Source organism: Phoenix dactylifera, chromosome 2 (genome assembly GCF_051530095.1).
Source record: "Phoenix dactylifera cultivar Ajwa chromosome 2, Ajwa_hap1_PhDact_Kaust_v1.1, whole genome shotgun sequence".
NCBI classification, from domain to species: domain Eukaryota; kingdom Viridiplantae; phylum Streptophyta; class Magnoliopsida; order Arecales; family Arecaceae; genus Phoenix; species Phoenix dactylifera.
This window is the reverse complement of record NC_143191.1, coordinates 3,159,868-3,183,495: the sequence shown is the minus strand read 5'-3', so window position 1 is coordinate 3,183,495 and position 23,628 is coordinate 3,159,868. Positions and strand designations below refer to the sequence as shown.

General features: G+C 39.6%; 2 protein-coding genes and 1 pseudogene across 11 annotated transcripts; 1 reads left to right on the top strand and 2 right to left on the bottom strand.

Annotated features, from left to right (window-relative positions):
• Positions 1–25: 25 nt before the first annotated feature.
• Positions 26–11,090, bottom strand: LOC103700835 (lysine--tRNA ligase-like). 3 transcript variants are annotated; one of them, XM_088714991.2, is made up of 17 exons: positions 10,812–11,089; positions 10,638–10,713; positions 10,397–10,465; positions 10,125–10,290; positions 9,918–10,011; positions 8,957–9,042; positions 7,407–7,525; positions 7,209–7,289; positions 4,436–4,561; positions 4,064–4,346; positions 3,693–3,789; positions 3,440–3,596; positions 2,860–3,003; positions 2,708–2,776; positions 2,408–2,551; positions 2,246–2,297; positions 26–277 (listed from the first exon to the last, which is right to left on the bottom strand). In XM_088714991.2, exons 1-17 carry the CDS (start codon positions 11,078–11,080, stop codon positions 273–275), a joined length of 2,037 nt encoding a protein of 678 aa, XP_088571117.2. In that variant the 5' UTR covers positions 11,081–11,089; the 3' UTR covers positions 26–272. The 3 variants fall into 3 exon arrangements, with proteins under 3 accessions (XP_088571117.2, XP_089784785.1, XP_088571116.2); XM_089928659.1 differs by lacking the exon at positions 26–277 and adding an exon at positions 1,895–2,031 and having other exon boundaries at positions 10,812–11,090; XM_088714990.2 differs by lacking the exon at positions 26–277 and having other exon boundaries at positions 1,895–2,297; positions 10,812–11,090.
• Positions 11,091–12,482: 1,392 nt separating this feature from the next.
• On the bottom strand, positions 12,483–17,188 carry LOC103700915 (pentatricopeptide repeat-containing protein At3g29230 pseudogene; annotated as a pseudogene). Of its 7 annotated transcripts, none has more exons than XR_015974956.2 (3): positions 13,641–17,188; positions 13,158–13,291; positions 12,483–12,941 (listed from the first exon to the last, which is right to left on the bottom strand). The product of XR_015974956.2 is annotated as a pentatricopeptide repeat-containing protein At3g29230 pseudogene, transcript variant X1 (transcript). The 7 variants fall into 7 exon arrangements; XR_015974957.2 differs by having other exon boundaries at positions 12,483–12,935; XR_015974959.2 differs by having other exon boundaries at positions 13,831–17,188.
• Positions 17,189–17,811: 623 nt separating this feature from the next.
• On the top strand, positions 17,812–18,336 carry LOC149768177 (uncharacterized). Its single transcript, XM_089929320.1, has one exon. It carries the CDS (start codon positions 17,812–17,814, stop codon positions 18,334–18,336), a length of 525 nt encoding a protein of 174 aa, XP_089785446.1.
• The last annotated feature ends 5,292 nt before the right edge of the window (positions 18,337–23,628 follow it).

Here is a 23,628-nt window from a genome sequence, read left to right as displayed (position 1 = left end):
ACTTGTATAAAGAAACATATTCTACATCGGGTTAAATGAAGCTCACCATTAATTTGTTCGAATAGCAGTAAGCTAACAAATATCAGCACAAATATTTGAATCGGTGTGCAAGAAGCATAACAATAGTTTCTATACTCTGAAAATTGAATGAAACACAAAAGATGGACACTGGAGATTACAATATTACCTACCCCGGCAGGCATATATTCCTCTTTAAAAAATAAGTATTGAGGCAAAACTTCAGCACCAGGCATGATTTTTAAGAGATCCAATTAAGCTGCATCCAAAATATATCAAGGCATCAATCAGGATGGTTAGACTGCTTTGAAAAATATACAGCTTAGAACACGAGACATCCACCATATGCAGCATAATGTAACAAATCAGCCAAAAGTACCGGGCAACATGTACATCTAGGAGACATAAGTGCTTGCATGGTAGGACCATCTCACTACAGAAAAGTACCACCAATATCATCCTTTGGCAAAGAAAAGTAGGCAACAAATCCACTCACAGCAGTTGGCTGTCATTGTTCCCTTCACTTTTAACCACGATTGCACTGCCATCCAGCCCTCAAATTGCAACACCACCTCCTCTTTTGAGCCTTCTCTCAGGGGCATCTAGAAGTTATGCACAATACTTCAATCACCGCCCTGCCCTACTCCGCTCCTTAGAACATGGACCCAATGACATAGATCCACTTACAATAAAAGACACCTCTTCCTCAACCCCTTAGATCTCCACCCCCTCGTGCAATGACACAGCCCATAAAAAGACAACCTTCTCTCCTTCAACAGGCACTTATCCCACCTGAGATGTTTTCTGCATTTCATCATTTTCTCTCCCACAAAACTCTACAGGTCACATCAATCATTCCCTTTTGCTGTTGACAACCTTCTATAGAGATCTAATTCTTACTATTACCAACCTCTCCAAATGCATAACAATTTCACCCTGAAAATAACATTGTTGAATGAAGGCATCAATCCCTCATCGCCCCCCCCCCCCCCCCCCCCCCCCCCACAAAAAAAATCCACATACACAGTACACAGACACAAAACCTCTCCAAATGCAAAACAATTTTATCCTGAAAATAACATTGTTGTGGCATCATTCCACAGCACAATGCCCCCCCTCCACCAAAAAAAAAACAACAAAAAAAGAAGAAAGAAAAGAAGACCATGTCCCCATTAACAAGCATCCACATACGATCAAAGCAAACCAGCGCCACCGTAGATGATGTGAAAGTCGTTGCCAAATGAACACTCAGGTTTCGACCTATAAAGGCTGCCAACTATAGGAGAAAATCTTTGTGAAATACTCTAGAGAAAGTTACAAAACTGAATCCATAAGTGCCACCTTTACTTGACATGTAAGGTAAGAGATAGCATATCATAGACAGGATCCTACACCCTCCAAAGACCTTTGGACAATACAATCACCAAAAAGTATTCCACCATAGGTGTCAGAAGCCAAAAACAGCACCACCCCCATCCCCACTACTTCAAAAGGATTCTGCCGTGTATGTGTGCAGAATCTTCAAACAAGGTTATAATTTGACAGCCTTCTTCCTTTCAAGAATACTTACTCTCTTGACAAACTACCATGAGATAATATATGTTCTCAGTCTCCACTTCCTTCCAATCAAAGTTGCTTGAAAATGTTTTTCAATCACTTAATTCTAGCACAACAATGACTTTTTGCAATTTCTCATCCTGTTCAGCTGGACAAAAGTTTGTCTTACTCTTGCTGATCCACTCCTAACAATTTTCATCCAAGAATCCTGCTGCTCATCGGATTTGAACAATTTTTCCTCCCTCCAAGACCTGTCTTTCCATAAGTTCTGTCCCACTCATCAAATCATCTTGAATGATGTTCATTCAAACCCATAAGCTTAATTGAAAATTGTATTTGAATGGAACATGAACTCCATTTTTGTAATGATGGTTGCTCCAGATCCAACAGAAAATCTATAACCTCTGACCAAAGTGCCCCTTTTTTTTTGAGAAATACCAACCAGAGTGCCTCACTCTAAAAAAATAACAAAAGATATCATATTCCACAATCTTTATTCTCTAGGATCAGATCCTAGTCATCATCCCAAACAACACTTTGGGCATGAAAAGTAACTAGGGTAACTATTATGCAGCGCAACTGTTTGGTTTAAATCTTAAGCATGTGATCTCCATTTTCATGTTCACAAAGAGAAGAGTCACAGATTTGATCAAACATGTTGCTTAATTACCTTTAGTAGAAGGCTCGTCTTGAGGCTTCATGGCAGGAAAGAGAAGAACTTCCTGCACTCGCAAAATTCAGTATTCATCATGTTATTTAACTATTAGTAAAACTCATAAAAAAAAAATCAGTACATGAAGAAACTAAACTCAGAAATATGAAAACAGCAAACCTTTATATTTTGGGAATCTGTAAACAACATTGTTAGCCGATCTATACCCAATCCCCAACCACCAGTCGGGGGCAGCCCATATTCAAGGGCAGTGCAAAATGTTTCATCTAAAGCCATTGCCTCATCATCACCTGATTGTCGATCCTGCAACAATTCTCACCAGGTCAGAACCACAGATATTCGACAATTTCATGGACCAACAGAAAGAATCTGGAAGGTGAAATCAATTAACAAAACTACCGTAGCATGATATCAAACATTATTTTTTTTCAAAATATATAACTGAATTAAGAACAGTACCTTCAGCTGTTCAGCAAATCGTTCACGCTGTACAACAGGGTCATTCAATTCTGTGTATGCATTACATACCTGAATGGTATATATTGATAGTATTAGATGAACATAAATGAACCATGAGTTTGTAACCACAAATCAGGTTTGATATCACAAACCTCATGTTTGTTAACGAACAATTCAAACCGCTCAGTCAGGCCAGGTCTTGACCTATGCCACTTAGCTAATGGACTCATTATCTCTGGATGGTTAATAATAAAAGTTGGATTTACACATGTCTCCTCCAAGAAATGCCCTACAAGCTGTCAATCAAATAAGAAGAGAAAATTTTACTCTTCTTGGAATAATTATTGGGAGAAATATAAAGAAGAAAAATTATTTATCAAAATTCGATGATTATGAGCAAATTAATCTCCTTTAGAAATGGAAATTTTCCTTTATTCATAAGAAGAATGCAAAATTTAATATATGAACCATGTAGACATGGGTTCTTGCATATTTTGTTAACATTGCGGCATCTTCAGTCTCTCATTTTTTCCTGCTGTTCTTGCCATTGTTCTACATTAAAATCTCAAGTTTGTCAATCAGAAGTATAATAGTGGCATGTTTACAATGCAAATACTTCAACAGCTCAAGTAATCCTTTCTTTACAGCTGCCTATTACCACTCAAGTTTCCTATTGCTATAGTGACGTAACAATGATTGAGATAAAGAGATAACAAAGGATAAAGTATCAACCTTGTCCAACAGCCTTGTGGTAGTCTGAGGAGGGGGGCATTTGACATCAAATTTTTCACATGCATGCAACAAATATTTGTTTGTTGCTTCACTTGAAAGATCTTTTGGTATACTGAGGTTGGCCATAGCTTCCAATCCTTCAATCATGTCGAGTCGTCTGATTAAAATGACATTAATCACTTTGTATTCAGATTAAACTTGTATAAAGTGATGCTTTAACCTCAAATAATTATATATGTGGTATAAGGGATACCTGAAGGGGGGAGTAAAATCAATCTCTATAGGATCCTTGTCCACTCCATTTGCATGATACTTTATTTTATAACCGCCTGTTAGCTCTTTGATCATTCCTGATAGGAATTTTCTGAATAAGTAAACCATAACCATAATGCCACAGAAATTAACCTACTTCTCAGCAAATTACATTTACAGTTTTCAGGGACACTCTTGTTAATTACACAATGCCCCCATGGATACAAACCCCCTCCATCTGGAGAAGCTTCCTGCTTCAAGTCTTGGGAGGCGCATCCACAACATTTGGAACTGAGTAATATAACTCTGATACCCCCCACCCCACCCCCGACCCCTCCTTTTTTTCCTTCAAAAAAGATATATTGTGCTTACCGGATAACATTTGTTCCGTGAGTGCCATCAAATCATTGTAGTCTGCAAAAGCCATATAAAACTCACAAGTAGTGAATTCAGGATTATGAGTTAAATCAATCCCCTCATTCCTAAACTGTTTTCCAATTTCATAAACACGGTCCAGCCCACCAACAACTAACTCCTTGAGGTACAGCTCAGGAGCAATACGCATGTACAACTTCATGTTCAATTCATTGTGATGAGTAACAAAGGGCCTTGCAGCTGCTCCACCAGCAATCATGTTCATCATTGGTGTTTCCACCTGACAATACAGAGCAATGTTTTTAAGTTTAACATAAGTAAAAGGTAAAGACAATATCAAGAAAATAAAATATGGGACCAGAACCAAACCTCCAAAAAACCAAGGTTGTCAAGGAAATGTCGGATGTAAGAAATAATCTTTGCCCGGGTCTTAAATATTTGCCTAACCTCATGATTCAACATCAGATCCAGATATCTTTGACGATATCGAGTTTCCTGCATCAAAGAGGTGGATATTTCAATGGAAATCGACCAAATTCAAATCAATAATTATGCAACTGAATTTTATGTTAAACATGATAAACATTCTCCTTGAATTAAAAACAATAAAAAATTGCATATATCACAACCAAATATTAGTGGAAGTTATGAGACTAAACTATTAATTGGCACATACAATCATATAATATTTCATAACCAAAATGGCGTAAAACTTTAACTATAAAAAATGCAAAGAAACTTAAAAAAAGAATCACTTATGGAATCTAGCTAGACAAACATTTTCTCAGATATTATATTAGGATCACTAAGAAATTATTGAAACAGAGTTTGGAGAGCATATGAAAAGAGCACAATTGATGAGGTTATTACACATAATTCATTTGCTTGGAGAGTTAAAGAACTCCAATATACTGCAGATTGGCTTTAGTCATGATGTGATAAGAAAAGGTGCACCCTCGTGTCGTATACAAATTTTAAATAAAAACCATCAATAAAAATCTTCCCATGCTAATTGCCCCTTCCCAGCTCTTTTTGGAAGACGATCTGGAACACCATGACTGGGATTCAAAATAATATATAAAGAATTCTCCCCAAGCAAAAAAGGCATCTTAGCATAATCTCCATTATGTGATCGGACTTCCACAGTCTACCTCCAAGCAACTAGTGGCAAATTTATCTTCACAAGACTATTTATGATGTACAGTATACTCTCTTGACAATTTCATACTGCTCAGTCCCCAGTTTACTAAACATATTTGAGGGGGTGGGGTGGGGAAGAACTATCTCAGGACGAAGTTTTGCAAGCACTGCAAGTCTATCTGGGTTTTCACAACAATCATGTTGTAAGAATAACCATATCAGACAAGTCTGTTGAAATGATTCAAGTCAATTTGGTAAAATTAACAAAACTTTGCCATTTACTCCATTGTTGGGCCATATCCTTGGTCATCATAAGCTATCAAATGTCCTTAAATTTCATGCAAGTCTCCTCCAGTTCTTACTTCAGTCAGAATCCAGTTTATCCAGTTTATCTAGTTTTTACATTTTTCGAACTCCAACACACCTCTACAAGTTCGCCTTCTAATAATATTTCTATTGCTGCAACTCCAATGCTTTCTTGCATTTCAACCTCTCTAATTTTTTCCTTCACGGTATCTTTCTTGTGATTCCACCTTATCCAATATACAACCTTCATATTCTCTTTCTCTCCCATTTAATGCAAGTGAAAACAATCTTCATTGTCCAACCCTCCAAATCCACTAATCGAATCTCATCAGAAAATTTAAAATTTTTCCTCAATCCTTTAGTTTCATTTTTATTAAAATCAAAAAAGTAAAATTCTCATATTGTGAAATAGACATTGCATCCAAGAAGTGCATTACCACCAGATCTAACCAACCCTAGTGCTTTAAATTTCTTTGATCTATTTTTTGTTAACAAAATATCATTTACACTTTACAAGTTTACAACCTCAACCGTAGGATCGCAAGCGGTTAAAAATTTCAACATACAAAAGTTTTTACTGCATCTTATAAGATAAAGTTATTAAGATTACACTATTCACTATGAATTTAATAATATCCACATTACACCCTAGAATCGTTGCACCACCTTGTCCAACCTTTTCTCTCCTCTTTAGAATGTCTTCATCTATTTTTAGTAACAATAACACTTTTATTGTGACCAACAATTTGAATGCTAAGACTTGACTTAATCTGAACAATAAAGGACACATATTGATGCCCAAAAATCAGCGAAGTCAAACAAATCAGTAATTCACAGTGAAAAGAATCAGTGGAATACTAGTGTCATGAACAACTTGGCTATCTTTTCTTCATATAGTACTTTCACATATTTAGTTAGGCATAAACCGGATATGCAAACCCTCAAAAAAGAATCAGAGTCCCATCCCGCCCCTCCCCCCCCCCACCCGATGTCAGCCAAAGAAACATAAATTAAACACATGCACGCAAGGCAGTAAAGCAAACACACAAAACAAAGCGCAAGCCAGGATTAAATTAGAAGTTCTATCTCAATTGATTAAGAGTACATGAGTCAGAGATCACCAGATGTTCTGCATATCCTGCCAACAAAAAACTGACATATGGAAATGCACCACAGCCCCTGCCAACTAAAGAATGCTTAATGTCTAGATCCTATTAACAGCCCCTGAATGGTACAAATTGCGAGAATATAGTTAAAATTACATGGTAAAGGTATTGTAGAAATTTCATATTGAACTTTTTCCAGAATAAGTACTACAAATGAAAAAGTGGTATGACACCTCTTCTAACAATAAATAGTCATCTAGCTGTAAGTTTTAAATTGCAGCCCCTTATGTTGTTGCAGGTTTGTAATCTAAGAAACCAAGGACATGAAAAGAAGCAAGAGGAAGAACAAAATTCTCTGGACAGTGACAGGCTTTGTGTTCCTCACTGTCCAGTGAAGCAACAAAAATGGGAAAAGGGCAGAAATGAGAGTACAATTATGGAATGGGTTTGACACCATTAAGTTCATGATCCCTATTTACCAAGCCAAAGGCAGTCATGATAAACAATGTATATTATATCTGTGCTATATTTGAATACATTATTTCAGGAGACCCTTCATGCAGACAAGGAAGACTGGAAGAGTCAGATACCTGATCTTTCAGAACATATGTTTCGGGATTCCTTGTCATTCCTGGAACCCATACATCTGATGCTGTTTTTCCTTCATTGTTCTGCATACCAAGTTGAATCCATTTGCACAAACGATAGGAAAATCCACATGAGACCAAGTTGATTAAAATAACAAAATATGTTAGACTGAAGGTTTTTTATATTCACATATTTTTCACCTTCGTCGCAGCATTATCAGCACCTGGGGCAGCTTTCTGTCTTGGCATCATGTGAAGGCACGGGGAGAGGACAATAAACTTCTTTGGAAAGATACTAAGCTCTCCTCTTTTACTCTTCCCTGTAGCATAAGAAAGATGACACTGAATCATGTGCTAACAAAACTTATTTTTTGGGAGAAGATAGCATAACTCTTCAATCACAAAGAAGAATAATTCAGGCGCTGATTGCTTACTGTGTTCATGCTAGAGTCAACTTGTCTATTGTTCCATCACTCATGGTGGCTGCAGTAACTACATTTTTACTTGATGTATTACTAGCAAATTGCAAATCCTTCTCACCCATATTATGTGCCACACATATAACTTGTGAAGGTAAGGTTATTCTTATATAACTGGTAGTTGTTGGCACAGCATCTTGACTATGTATAAGTCAAGACTGAACTACTTACCACTAATATTGAGTGATATAGCTTAGCCAACTGCTTAAATGTTGTACGGATTACATTTCTCTCCCTTATGAAAGTTGGTAAGATGTGTAAAAATGGTAAAACTAATTCTACATAACATGATTTTTGCGTAATTGTACTTCATGGTTATCCACAAGTATATCAACTAAAACATTGTGATCAATGGACCAAACAATGACAGATAGAACCTAGCTCAACTGATTAAATGTCAATATGCGATTAGAATGACTTAAGCTATTAAAATTCCTAGTTTTTTTTCATAACTATAATTTGTCAAAAATCTATTGGCATCCATCTTCATCGAAAGAAGACAAAGATGTGGTTCATCACTTAATAGATTTCTGACTGCAGCAGGAAACAATAAACACATCATGTGGAGATGTCAAAAATTCGCATGGCATATTCTGATTGGAGATCCACAATGTGATGGTGCCCTTGTCCCCTTCTTTGCTTTCTGCAAGAAATCCCTCTCAATAATTTCAAACCATGCCAGTATAGGCAAGGAAATTGAACACTGATAACCACAAACAGAAAACAATTAACATATTGCAAGGAAACAATCCAAAGCTGTTGGACAAGAGCCATGTACATGCCACCAAGCATTGTCAAAGCTTTCATCAAGACAAATTCCAACAGCAAAAAGGACAGTCTAAGCTGTGCAAATAAGCTGTTTAAGCGCTGTTTCATCTTCATATATATTCCTAGCTCGATTCCCTAGGAATTAGAAATTTCTTTATTTAAACTGGACCATTTTACAATAAAATAGAGCCCATTGGCTTAACAAGACCATCAAACCCATGTATGCGGAATCCCTTTAAGAACTATTTTCTTGTACAGCATGTAAAGTAATATGATATTTCTTAAAACAGAATTATGAGGCTAAAACTACAATTATATTATGAATTTCATTATCAGCAAATCTTTAAGTTGAAAATGGACGGTCCCAAGAAAAAAATTGGTATGCACTACACCATGAAGCCAGAACAATCAAATGAGTATTCAATCAATATGTTACTGCATACTAAAATACTAATGATGTATGGGAGACGTGACTGTGAGAATGTAGACTGCAAGCTCACAAACCTGGATATCCACAGACACCAACAATATCGCCACGTTTCACACCAGCATGGTATCTAGCAAATTCAACCTCATCCATGTCTGAGTCCCTAATTAACATTAAAAAAACGATTAATTAACATCCCTATGAAAAACAAAAGGAAACGTTCAGATAATGTCTTTCCCCCCAAATGGTCACTTACAGTAATTGTGTTCTTATAACATATGGTTTAAGTTACATTTGCAAGAAAAACACAGCATAATCACATAAAAAAGTATAGCTTGCAGTCGTAGTGAAGTACTAATTTAAATATACACAAGAAAATCAACAATTGAATGTTTACAACAAAACAAGTGAGTTATAAAGCAAAAGTAACTGCACAGCGTGCATGCAATTCAAATCATAGTTTCCCTTATGGTTTATGCCATTAAAATTCTTGACAACTAACATGGACCAATAACAATGTTATTCCCTAAATGAGAAAGGCCTAAATTGGTTGGTTAATGACCAAACATAACAATACAATGTTGCATGTCAATCTTCTTATACAACCACTTAATATGACCATGTTGAACTAATCCAATCTCTTATTGGAACCACATATATCTGATAAAGGTGCAGTTGCTTTTAAACTCGTGATGGTTTTTCTATGTAGCCAAGGAAAAATTGCTAACTCGATTAATAACTCTTTTCTGGCCCAACTCCTCTTAGCATTCACAATATATATAAATTTATAAATATGTAAATACAAATATATATATATAGATATAGATATATAGATATATACACATACATATATACATATAAATAATTTTAAAATCCATAGAGTCTGCTCCAATGACATCTAGTAGTTAGGTTCATAAGATCACAATACAAATGTACACACAAACACATGTGCACACACACAAAGTAAATAAGTAAGGAAGTAAATAAATGAATAAATGACTAAATAAATAACGATGAACTCATCTTGGTCATTGATACCTGGCGTCAGTCATGACTTGAACTTTAACACCACCACCATATAAGTCATAAAAGTAAAGCTTCGACGAAGAAGCTCGCTTGTGCATAATTCTCCCTAACATCAGGCAAACCATTTTCACTAATAATGCCCCATAATCATATTTACAACAGATGGAATGCGCATAGCAAACAAGTTTCCAAGCAAATATGCCGCAAGACAACAAATACCTGCTAAACTGATTTCAACATCCTTAAGGTGCTCCCCATCACTCAAACTTCCATACTTCTCAACATACTCAACAATGGACATGGACACAGGAAATTTATGAGGGTACGTATTCACTCCAACTGCCGTCAGGGAAGCAAGGACCTTCAGCCTACTCTCATAGTATTGCTGCAATCAAATAGTAGAACAATTTAATCCGCATTGGGTCAGACCACAAAAAACAAAAAAGTACCAGATTCTCGCAGAGAACATAAAGGAAGCGAAGCAAACAAACCGTAGGGTCCATATCTTCATCCTCCGCAGAAGATGGCTTTTGAGACTGCGAATTCGTCATCGCTGCGGCCTAAAGAAAAGCAAGAAACAAATTGGTAGAACTACATAATAATAGCCTATCAAGAAGGGGCAGGGAAAAAGGAGGTTCTTTTGGGACTTCAATCGCATGAAATCATGAAAGAAATAAGGAAATGAGAGGTTTTTAATTAGTGTGAGGCTATCAGGAAGCGAAAAGGAGGGACCTTCTTCTTCTTCTCTTCCTCTTTGAGCCGCTTCTCCTCTTCCTTCTGCTTCTTCTTCAACTCCTTCTTGAGAGCGCTGCAAGAGACAGAGAAAGAGATAGAAATAGGGGGCGAGAGACCGCAGTGGATGAAAGAACAGCTCTATAGAGAAGGAGACGGCGAGGAGGGAGATACTTCTTGCTTGGGGCTTCGGCCTTGGAGGAGTCCAAGGAAAAGTCGGCCACGCTCTCAGTCGCTTCTTCCACTCCGTCCGCCATTAGAGATCCAAAGAGAGAACGATAGATCGAGAGAGAGGCGAAGCCGGCGGGGAGATTGGAGGAGAGTGAAGGAAGAGAGAAGAAGGGCGGGTTTTGCTTTAGGTTTTGGAGGGTTTCGTTCTGCCTTTTTTTTGGGTTACGTTGCTCTGCCCCTTGCGGGCGCCAGTTTTGTTTGCCATAGTTCATCCTAGCCGTTCAAAATGGACTATAAGCTCCTCTTTTTTTTTGGGGTAAACCGGAATCGACATTAAGCTCTTTTAGGATCAATATTCTCCGAATAATTGAAATATTCATGAACTATTCACGATTCTTTCATTCAAACCAATCAGGTCGAATTAAAAAATTTTTTGCAAATATTATGAATTATTCTTGATTTATATTCAGAGTATGAGATGGTTGCGAACTAATAATGGTTTTTGTTACTGCTATTGCTGATGACATGATGATATGTTTACTGATATTTATTATCTGAATGTATGATATTTTCTTTTTGCATTGATTAATATCTTTTTCCAGATTTCAATTTTTTTATCCGAGTTTGTAGAACATTTGAACTTGTAATTGTGGTGAGCCCACGAGAGTTTGCTAGACTCTCCCTTTCCACTTTTTTTTTTAATTACAAATATTTTCGTTTTTTATAAAAAGACCATGATATTTTAGTTGGGAAAAACACAAAATAAATTATCATCCTTCCTCAAGATTTTTTAAAGAGTATAAGATTATTGTTAAAAATCAAAAACAAAAAGACTACATTGCTCTCTTTGATGTCACTTCAAAGTTGTGTAGCTAATTAATTAATTGCTTTATTAGAATATTTTGGTAAAAAGCCGCAACATTGGATTTGTAGATGCACTATCTTTTGATGGCTCGAATAACTTCAACTATCAACTATAGGATTATAGATATATCATTATCAGGATATTCTTTTGCGATTTCTTAAACCCAACTAAATATTGATTGTCAATCAATATTTTTCATCTAATGTAATCATAAATCTCAATGCGCAAGGCTTTAGCATTTGCTTCTATTAGATTTCTTGTATTTGAATAATATGCAAATGATCTCGTTACCTAACCTTGACAAGATCTTAATGCCCCTCGGCCGCCCCTACCACCCTCCAATCCAGCTCTGCCATGAATGCATATTAGTCCATGATGCATTTGAAAAGTAACTAAACAAGCCTCTTATTAGATGTTAATTTGCTTTTTTTTTTCTAGAGAGAGAGAGCAAAAATAAAATGGTACTTCCATAGTGTTTGAATCGCAAAGTTCACTACAATCCCTACAGAAGAGAGAGAAGAATTATTATATTTGTAACTTGCCCATGTAGAGGAAACCATACATCTCCAACATTCAACAATTCATGATCCATGAATGTTTAGATATTTAATTGTAAGAATACCCTCTTGAAGAACGAAATGCCAAATGGATTATAATTGTAGCGGCACTTCAATCAGTTTTCAGACTTCCGGCACTTGGATATGATGTTTATCTTCCTAGACCTACTAAATACACAGCCAAAGGAGTTTGTCCTCCCATATGAATTTAACTCTGAATGAAATCATAATCATTAAATCAACTCCCAGCTATTTGGATTCTAATTCATCAAATTTCTTTTGCCGGAATGCTATAAGGGACTATCACTAATGTTTGTCTGATGCTTTATTTAGCCTGCCACATCAGTAGAACGAACATAATTAATCAATAAACAAATTATATTTTGAGGCTTCCTCTGAATAATCAGTTTTTTTATGTGGATTTTAAGATCCAGGGTGATAACCATAAGTTTTTGTATGTCATCATAATGACTTTTGTACTGGCCTGGACAGAATTGTACTTCGTGGCTTTTCAAAGGCAAATAAGAGAATTTGGAGCCTGCAGCTGTAATGCAAATGAAGAATCTATTTATGATTGAAGAACATGAGCACGACTGATATGGATGTTTTTGTTCCTGATAAATGAATGCCGAGCACCACATGATGTCCTCTTGTGCTCTTCCTCTTTCTCTTCTCTCCAGTGTACTATAATTTCCAAGTAGCTTGCTGCATCTAGAAAATTTCTTCCAAATCAACTATCAATCAAATAAGATATGCCACCACAGAATTTAAAGTAGAATTTCGAAAGGATAAGTAGGATAACTTATAAACTTGATATACAAACAGCTGTGGTTATAGACAGTAAGGGAAAAAAGAAAAGAAAAGAAAATGAGAACATGATAAATAAATCGAGGCTAAAGCAGCTTGTCAGTAGAAAAGCACTCTCACCTACTAATCCTTGAAAAATGCCCTCCTAGCGACTGCAGAATTTTTGATGCTCTTAAATAATAATAATAATAATTGATCCTTGATCAAATGAAGCACATGATTTTTTTTAAGCCAACTCCCTAATAGATGTTTCCCTGCAAATAATTTCGCTTTTAGGAGAATTGATGAGGTGGTTTCATGAAAATTTTGATCCTGATATCTAGGATCCTATGGTGGAAATGAAATAAAGCTTCTACTTGTTCACTATTTAGTTCATGGTAAGGCTTATATGTCCCAAGTTCATTAGTAGATTTATATGGCTTTCATTGCAGTGAAGATGAAAAGTATATTACTGTAATAAGTGGAAACAATTGCAAAAGATCCAATATCCAAGAGTCCATTCAAAGATACTCTAACATTATTATGAAGTTTGAATTCTTATCTGAAAGTTCTCTATTCTTTTGCATAAGATAAATAACAAAGGGAATGAATGAGCAAGTTTACCGAGCATAATATCACCGAGAAGCAGGCTCTGTTGAACTCACTACCAGTTTTGAATAGGTATTTGACAGTGCTAAAACTACATTAGCAATAATGTGCCGCAACAAGTTTCGGTGTTTTGTTGGCTTCTCCACAATTATAACCATTCAGCTCTATAGGCTGCCAAATGCCATCTCAAGATAGGTCTTCTCACCTCTGGAACAGTATTAAGAAAACCAGGTGGTTTGGCTGTACACAAGCACCCTGTGATATTAGTTAGGCAAAACCTTCTTGTCAGCACTGTCTGTGGCAAACCTGATGTAATGATTCCAATTGCTCATCATGTTAGATTTGCCAAAGTAGTAGCCCTCCTCTCTGCCTTGAGATCTCTGCAGTTACCTGATCTCCAGATAAAGCTTCCCAGGCCTGAATACTGATCATTCTATTTTCATTTCTTGCAATTGTTCATTTTTTCTACTCCGTTAGCTGGTCATGATACCTAGTAGCCAATCTTCGCGAAAGCCTTCTAGTTCTTATTGTAATAAGCCATATCGAGTTGTATAGGGCACATAGCCTACTTGTCTCATCAATTTTGTTAGTCCATCCAAGGCCTCATAGATCTCTTTCCTCTGTTCATGCCTAGTATCCTTAACTAAAAACTCATGGACCTCTCCGCCCACTTGTATTGAGCTACAACCAGGCACTTTCTCAATTCCCTCCTGACGCATCATGGCACGGACATTCATAACTCCCTCCCAAATTCCTTCAAAGGCACTGGAATTTGATATTAGCACCTGATACCCAGGATTTGATGGCTCCAAGTCAACAATCTTTCGACTCACAAATTCTGCCAACTCCCCAGCTCCATGTGTGATGCAAGAACTGAGTAAAGTTGCCCATATAACTACACTGGGTTCCATGGGCATGCTCTCAATAAACCTAACTGCTTCATCCAATCTTCCTGCTCGGCCAAGGAGGTCCACCATGCATCCATAATGCTCCATTCTCGGCTTGATCCTATATTGCCTCACCATTTTATCAAAGATAGCCTTACCTTCTTCAACAAGCCCTCCATGAGTGCATGCAGAAAGAACAGCAATAAAGATAACATCATCTGGTTCTATTCCCTCTCTACACATTTTACTGAAAAGAGACAAAGCTTCTCTGCATTGGCCACTGAAAGCAAAACCCGAGATCATTGTTGTCCATGTAATTACACACCTTCTTGCCATCTGATGGAATACCAACTCTGAACTCTTCACATCTCCACACTTTGCAAACATGTCCATTAGTGCATTTCCTAATGCAACTGTAAGTTGAACATTGCTCCTCTTTATGTAAGAATGGATCCAGTTCCCATGTTCAAGGCTGCCCAGGTTAGCACAGGCAGAGACAACACTGGTCAGAGTAGCCTCATCTGGTGGGAACTTCCCATCTAGCAGCATCCACTGAAACATATGCAATGCCTCATTGAATTGATGGTTCTGGTTGTACCCTGCAATCATTGCATTCCATGAAACCACATTTTTAGCTGGCATCTGATCAAAGAGCGTTCTCGCAGATTCTATGTTGCCAGCTTTAGCGTAAGCTGAGATCATGGTTGTCCATGAAACAACATCTTTGTCCACCATCTGATCGAACATTGATCGTGCAGGTACTATGTCTCCGCTCATCACGTAACCGGAAATCATGGCATTCCATGAAATGGTATTCCTGGTTGTCATCCTATCAAAGACTAATTGTGCCGAGGCCATGTCTCCAGCTCTAGAAAGACCAGTAAGAACAGTATTCCAAGATATAATATTCCTTTGTGGCATCAACTCAAACAGAGCCATCGCCTGCGCCATCTCCCCACGTGTCATATATGCTCCAATGATAGAATTCCAGGAAACTACATCTCTTTGAGGCATATCATCGAAAACTTGACGGGCCAAGTCCACCGTCCTACTACATTTAGAGTAGACATTCAAAAGGGCATTTTGAACAAAGACATCAAGTGCAAATGCACACTTTGTTATCTGGCCATGGACCCCTTTGCAACACTCCAAAGACTCTAAAGATTCACAGGCTTTAAGCAGGAAGGTGAAGGTGAAGTTGTTGGGTAAAATTCCAAAAGCCCTCATCCTATTGTAAGTTGAAAAGGCCTCATTGGGGTACCTTTTCTCAATGAAACATTTGATCATGGTGTTGTAGACCACAACATTTGGATTTTGAGAGCTCCCAAAGATTTGAATGGCATAGTCAAGAGAGTGGAAGACCAGCGAGAGATCCATTAGCTTGGGAAGAAGATGATTGCTTTCTCCTAGTCCATGGACTAAGATCTGGAGATGGGTTTGTTTCAATTCCATCAAAGTGGCAACCTTTTGAAGGACTTCGATCATCTTCTGCTCCATTTTTTAGTATTCTCTCATCAAATTCCCCTTTGAGGCCTACTTATCCGTTGGTCCGTCACCAAACTGGCAAGGGCATGGAAAGGGTAATTTAGAAATGGTACGGTCCGAGCCACGTAGCCTCAGCAAATAGACCGGTTCCTTTGGAAAGGAGAATTTAGTCTGGCAAAATAATAGCCTATCAAGAAAGGGGAGGGGAAAAGGAGGTTCTTTTGGGACTTCAATCGCATGAAATCGTGAAAGAAATAAGGAAATGAGAGGTTTTTAATTAGGGTGAGGCTATCAGGAAGTGAAAAGGAGGGACCTTCTTCTTCTTCTCTTCCTTTTTTTTTTTTTTCTTCGGAAAACCGGAATGGACTTTAAGCTCTTTTAGGAGCAATATTCTTCGAATTATTAAAATATTTATTTCGCGATTCTTTCGTTCAAGCCAATCAGGTCGAATTAAAAAAATTTGTGAATATTATGAATTATTCTTGATTTATATTCAGAGTATGAGAGGGTTGCTTTTTGTTACTAAAAGGCCAATGATTGGAAGCAGCAGGACATATAAGGAGGAGAATGTTCGAGAATGGGACACAAAAAATGCCTGGTTGCAGTTTAATCTTGGTAGGAAACAGTCTCTGGGAACGCAGACTGCCACATCCGTGCTGGTGCTATTTTAGAGTCTGGAGCTTTCCAAACTCAAACAGGTTACTTTGTAGAAGAGAGGTTTGCTTCAAGAATTTAGTAAATATTATTTGGCCCAAAAGTTGGGATAAGAGGCTGAAGCAAGAAGGTATCAGCTCTCCCTTGACCGGATTTTGATGGTTGATCCCTGGGAAGCCAGGATACCAAGCAACGAGCTGAGATGACATAAAAGTCTGTGATATTTAAAAGATATACTGATTCTGATTCAAGGTAACCACGCTAAAACTCAAGGTCATTTCTGAAAAACGATTCCACCCAGGAACCGGCTGTCAATTTCCCCCGAAATGTTGACAGCCATGCACAAGTTCCGGCTGTCAATTTTTCCTATGTGAAATTTTAAGGATGGATAACCTACTCTCTGTTATAGTACGTTATCAATCTATCCATTTTTTATAGGACAAAAAATATCCTTACTTTTTGTAACTCTTAAAAGTATTTTATATATTTTTATAGTCCCACATTAATTCACCCTTTCAATCCTTTAATTAATACTCTATATATATATATATACATGTGTGTGTGTATATATATATATATACATACATCTATATATATATATGTGTGTGTATACACACACATGTATGTATATATATATAGTGGAGGGGCTATGGATGAGGTGGTGTTTCATTATTGCAACCCCGGGGTAGTGGGTTGTGATACTTTCATGGGTGATTAATGAAGGTTTTCCTATGGAATTGCCGTGGCGCGGGGAAGCCTTCTTTTGCCCTGGCTTTTCGCAGGTTTGTGCAACAGCACAATCCAAACATCTGTGTGTTGCTTGAGACTCGGTTGTCGGGTTGGGGCCTACAAAAGGCTAGGAGAGAGATCCCTAGGTCGTGGGGATTCTATGCAGTGGAGTCTTGTGGGCTGTCGGGTGGAATTATTGTCACTTGGAGGCAGGGTTCATGTAGACACACATTTTTCATGTGTGTGACCAAGAGGTGATTATGGTGATCTCGGAGGGCGCTAGTGCTCCTTGGGTTCTTGCAACAGTGTATGCTAATACTGACTTCAGGGAGAGACGGACGCTGTGGGAGGAGGCATCGCAATTGATTTGTTAGGGCTACCCTTTGTTGATGGCTGGTGACTTCAATTATATTGTTGATCCTCAGTAGAAGATGAGGGGTAAGATCTTCTCTTATGAGAGGAAGATCAAGGAATTTCAGAACTTTTTGACCACAAATGGACTGATTGACTTGAGATTCTCGGACCCTAGGTTTCCATGGTGCAACAATCAGCAGGGTCAGGCTAGAGTTTGGGAGAGACTCGACAGAGCCGGTGCGACAGCTGGGTGGGTCCAAAGCTTTCCGGATCACCGTGTGAGTCACTTGCCTAGGATTGCGTCCGGTCACAGCGCTTTATTGGTGAGGACAAATGCATATGACCCAGTGCACCCCCCTTTCAGATTCGAGAAGTTGTGGCTTTGTTATCCACGTTCATGGGAGATGGTGAGGGAGGCATGGAGCATTCCAGTTAGGGGTGATGCTATGTATCGGGTGTCCCGCAAATTGGAGTTGGCGAGGAGGAGGCTGAGGAGATGGAATCAAGAGGAGGTGGGTGATATTTTTAGGAGGATTGAGGAGTCAGAGGTGGTTGTCGCCAGTTTACAAGCTCAGGAGGCTCGAGGGGGGGTTGTTGGATGAGGAGGTAGGGGAGCTCAGATCATTATTGGCACTGCATGATGCCCTCCTCAGACAGCAGGAGATATTCTGGAGACAGAAGACGAGGGTACAGTGGATTATGGAGGGAGATAGAAATACCAGATTTTTTTCACCAGGCGACAGTGATTAGGAGGCATCAGAACAGGATCAGAGTTATCAGAGGTGAGGATGGGCAGCAGTTGGAGGATCCAGATGTGATCCAGAGGATTTTGGTGAGTTTCTTTAGGGCCAGGTAAACAGAGCAGACTACATGTGTGAGCCTAGCAGATATACCGTCGCCAGTGGTTGGGGTTACAGAGGAGAAGACTACAGCACTGATCAGGCAGGTATCAGAGAGGGAGATTAGGGAGGCGGTGTGATCCCTTGGGGGGGACAAGGCTCCAGGGCCGGATGGGTTTCCACCTATGTTCTTTCAGAGATATTGGATAATAGCTGGACGAGATGTGACGGAGGCCATACAGCTGTTTTTCAGCACGACAGTGATGGCGACTGAGTGGCAAAGGACTTTCATCATCTTGATTTCGAAGCAGCAGGACGCTACAGAGCTGAGTCATTTTCGTCCGATTAGCCTTTGTATGACTCTGTACAAGGTGACGACGAAGATTCTTGCTGTCAGGTTGAGGGATGTTCTTCCTAGGCTTATTAGCCCAGAGCAGGGGCTTTCTTGGAGGAGCAGAGTATATCTGACAATGTACTCATTGCTCAGGAGTTTATGTTTGATCTTGGTAGGGCTCCGATGATGAGAAGCTTGATGGGGATCAAGCTTGACATGGAGAGGGCCTATGACAGGATGAGGTGGAACTTTGTGCAGCAGTCTTTGCGGGGGTATGGGTTTCATGAGACATGGATCAGGTGGGCTATGGGCTGTATTAGTGCTCCTTTTTTCGCTATTTTAGTGAATGGTGCGCCATCCCATTTCTTTGCGTCGTCAGGGGGGTTGTGCCAGGGTTGCCCCCTTTCTCTACTATTGTTCATTATTTGTGCGAATGCATTGTCTAGATCTCTGCGGCAAGCAGTGGCCAGTCAGGAGTTGGAGGCTTACAGACCGGCAATGGGGGCCTCGGCGATTTCTTACCTGCTCTTCGCTAATGATTGCTTGCTTGCTTTTAGCCCGGTCGTCTAGGCAGGCGGCCCGGGTTATAGGTCAGATTTTTCGGGATTACTGTGCTGTGTCGGGTCAACGGGTCAATTTGACCAAATCGATTGTTATATTTAGCCCGAAGACTAGAGTGGCACTAAAGCACTCTATATTAGAGGTCCTGGGGGTGGGTGAGCAGGTGGGTACGATGACATACCTGGGGGTTCCACTATGTGGCCGACGGTTGAGAACTAGGGATTGCACCTCCCTTGGGCTCAACATCAGACGCAGGTTAGAGGGCTGGCAGATACACACACTTTCTATGATGGGTAGGATCACTCTGGTTAGCTCAGTGCTTACCTCAGTCCCTATTTATCTACTATCCTACGCCGTTATCCCGGTGGCAATTCTGAGGTCTCTTGAGCAGCTTTTTATGGATTTTATCTAGGGGAAGAGCAGTGGTAGAGGCGGTATCCATCTGGTGGCTTGGGAAGTTGTATATCAGCCGATCAGTGCTAGAAGTCTGGGGGTGCAGTCTTTGGTGGCGAGACGGGAGGTATTAGCGGTGAGGCATGCAGTTAGATTTGTGCTTGAGCCCGAGAGTATGTGGTCCTCACTGATGAGAGCCAAGTATGGAGATTTGGTACCTAGGGGCAAGCTGGGCGTCACCACTCTCCGGTCTGGAGGGAGATGTGTGCTAGGGCTATGGTGGTGCTTCCGAAGATCAGATAGGCCATTGGTGATGGTCGTTCTATAAATGTGATGAAAGATAGTTGGGTGACCGAGTAGCCGATCTGCCGCATGCCGACCATGGTGGACTCAGCGAGATTGGCAGGGTGTAGGGTTACCAATTTACTGGACTCAGAGGGGGGCCATTGGAGGGTGGGGATGAGCAGCTGGCGGAGTTGGTTTTATCCCTGCCAGTCCCTACTGGGGGGAGTCTGACAGGTTAGTTTGGATGCCGACGGGGCAATCACGGGTGCGGGCCCTAGAGATCTTCACGCACTGTTCAGCAGGGCGCCAGTTCCACGGATTGCGAGTGGCTGGATATGGAGGCTACAAATTCATCCCGGAGTGGCACTCTTCATCTGAAAGGTGGCTTGGGGCTGCCTTTCGATCGGGAGTCTGCTAGTCCGGTGTGGCATGCAGGTCCCTCAGTGCTGTGACGAGTGTGGTGATATCGTGGAGACCACCGAGCATGTTCTTCTGCAGTGCCCTAGGGCTCGAGAGATATGGCGGAGGTCTCCGATCCCTCTACCTGACGCGGTGGTCTTAGCGCAGGATCTGATGCAAGTGTTGAGAGACTCTATGCGGAGCCCTAGATCGGCGGTGGATGGAATTCTTAGGGCGTACCTGTTTTATCACATTTGGCTAGACAGGAACGCCGGCATATTCGAGGGGTGGCGGTCGCTTCCGAGGATGGTGGTGGATAAAGCGGCGCGACACGCGAGGGAGGTTATTGCGGCTGCTACCGTATTTTCTTCTGGGATGGCTAGGGATACCTGGGGTACTCTTCACGTTGTTTCAGCGCCCCGTTTTGCCCTTATTTCTTGGGTACCCTCATCCCTTGACTATCTCAAAGTAAACTTCGACGGCAGCAGGTCAGTGGATGGTGTGACTGGAGGGGTTGGATTTGTGATCAGGGATCACTGTGGTAGGATGCTTGCCGCAGGAGGGCGGCGTATACCAAAGCTTACAGTAGTTGGGGCAGAGTTGCGAACTGCCTAGGAGGATTTATCCTACGCGAGGCAAGTGCTTGGTGTCGAGCGGATGCACCTTGAGGGGAACTCAGCGATGGTGATCGATTGAATCCGGAGGGCGGACAGGTATGGTGATGATCACCCCCTTATTCAGAAAACTCGCAAGATAGCTCAGCTGATGAGCGGCTTTCACACAAATCACGTGTTTAGGAAGGCAAATAGGACCACAGACTGGGTCGCCTCTTTGTTGCCCGGCACTCCGAAGATGTTTTGTGGACGTCTGCATCAGATGCTCCTTTTGCTTTATTGTCATTTCTTTTCCGTAATTTGACTGGTTGTACTCATGTTAGATTTATATGAATGAGTAGCCATTTTTACCAAAAAAAAAAAAAAGAAATTAGAATGACTGGATGCTTGCCATTCCACCAAAGCACCAACAAAAAAACACTCTCCCTAAATCATTCCCCAAATCAACAAGCACTTTTATCCACCTAAAGCACAATGGCAAGACACCGACGAATCGATCAAAATTTTAGAGCAATGTCCTTCCAAATCTCACAGCCTCAAAAACTAAAAATAAGCCTAGTTACGCATTTAGCTTTTGAAATCTAGTTACGCGTTGGCCCAGTGCAATAACATTCTGGTGCATAACTAATAAACCTTTACTAACAATTAACCATAAATCCCTGAATTCTATTTTTTCCCTTTTTTTGAGCAGGGAATAGCTAAAAAAGATCTAGCACTTGCTGCAATGAAAGAGAATGTGTGACATCCTGCCATAAGCCAAGCCTCCTACATAGACTGCGCTAAAGGAAAAGATGATAATCAAAAGTCAGAATACTGCAAACAAAATGATATACCAAGGAGCATCCCAAACAAAAGATGGAATCATCATAACAAAACAGAAACTATCAAGAACCTTGCTATTAGCAAGTGATTCAAATCCCATGAGACGAACCATCCTGTTTTTCTATGGAGAAGCGCACACTCCATTCCAAGACTTCAATCCTGGCACAGACAATGGTGGAACAACCCATCCGGACACTAGGAATGATGCCCCATTCCGACAGTCAAAAAAACCCATAAAACCACGCAAAGAGCTAAGCAAGCAAATACTAAAATTTTCTCCTTGCAACCAAATATATGGTATCAGATTCAACATGTTCTTAGGATATTATCAATAATATCATAATAGAATGTTGTAAAAAATGTAATATCCCGACAAGCCTAAGCTCCTGCAGATATTGCACAAAATAAACATCCACCCTCACCATTAGATATGAAACATTTAAACAAAGATGAAAGCACAGAACAAAAAATGTCAAAGCCCTGTAACACAATGGAATGTTAGATCTAACAGGAATCCACATATATAACTCTTGCAAGTACCTCCACCAGCCAATCATGTCTTCTGTACTGCTTCTACACCTTAACTTGTGTCAATAGGGTTATGATCAAATGACCAGACAAGGGAGTAAGGGAACTCAAGAAAGAAAACAATCTCGTGTCCCTAACACAACTGTTGGCATCCATGCTAATACTCTCACGTCCAAATGTTTAGTCTCCTCAGTTCTCTACTTTCAACCTTCAGCCCAACTCATTTATGCCTCTCTTCACTTGACACCATCCCTTAAAAAGAGAGATACATCTCAATGGTAAAACGCATATACAACCAACAAATAATAGAGAAATACCAGGTAGCAGATGGAATAAGTACTGATTAATAAAAACAGAGAAATAAGAAGTACTGACTAATAATGAAAACGAGGAAGCAGATGGAAAAAGTGGAGCTCCCACAATGAAACTAATTTAGAAAATTCTGCGATTTTCTTTAGCCAAACTGAAAAAGGAAAAATCCACCTGATAATTAAGATTACAAAGGCCAGCAGTAGATAACTGCAATATAAAAATTATCAAGGGTTCCCTCATAGAAAGAGTCCCCTCCAGCATAAACTATCTGTTAGACAGCAACAGAATCTGAGAACAGAACTACTGGCATCTAAACTCCAACCCCCCCATTCTGTTGTGTGGGTGAACAAATAAATCATCCTGGCAAAAGCAATGAGAGAAATTCACTCAGTGTGAAGCTGAAAAGCAAAGATTGGGACCACAAAAAAAGTAGAATGAATGTTAAAGAAACCCATTTGGGTGTCAACTGCAAGCTTATCAGACAATAATATATACTTTCCGTCATAAGACACTAATCATGAACTGCATTGTCAACTTAATACATGAATAAAAAAGCATATAGAAAAGATCTTTCATGATGTACCTTTAAATATTCCTTGAAGATGATGTTTCTCGAAAGATGCTTCAACGACAACAACAGTACAGTACATTTTCATGACATAAGTAGAATACATTTCATGACGTTAAAAATAATCATGACTTAATGCCCTATAAAAAAAGCATACAGACCAGATCTTTTGAATCATGCCTCATCCAGTAGTAGAAAATACTATTGTAAAACACAATCTCGAACTCCAACAACAGACA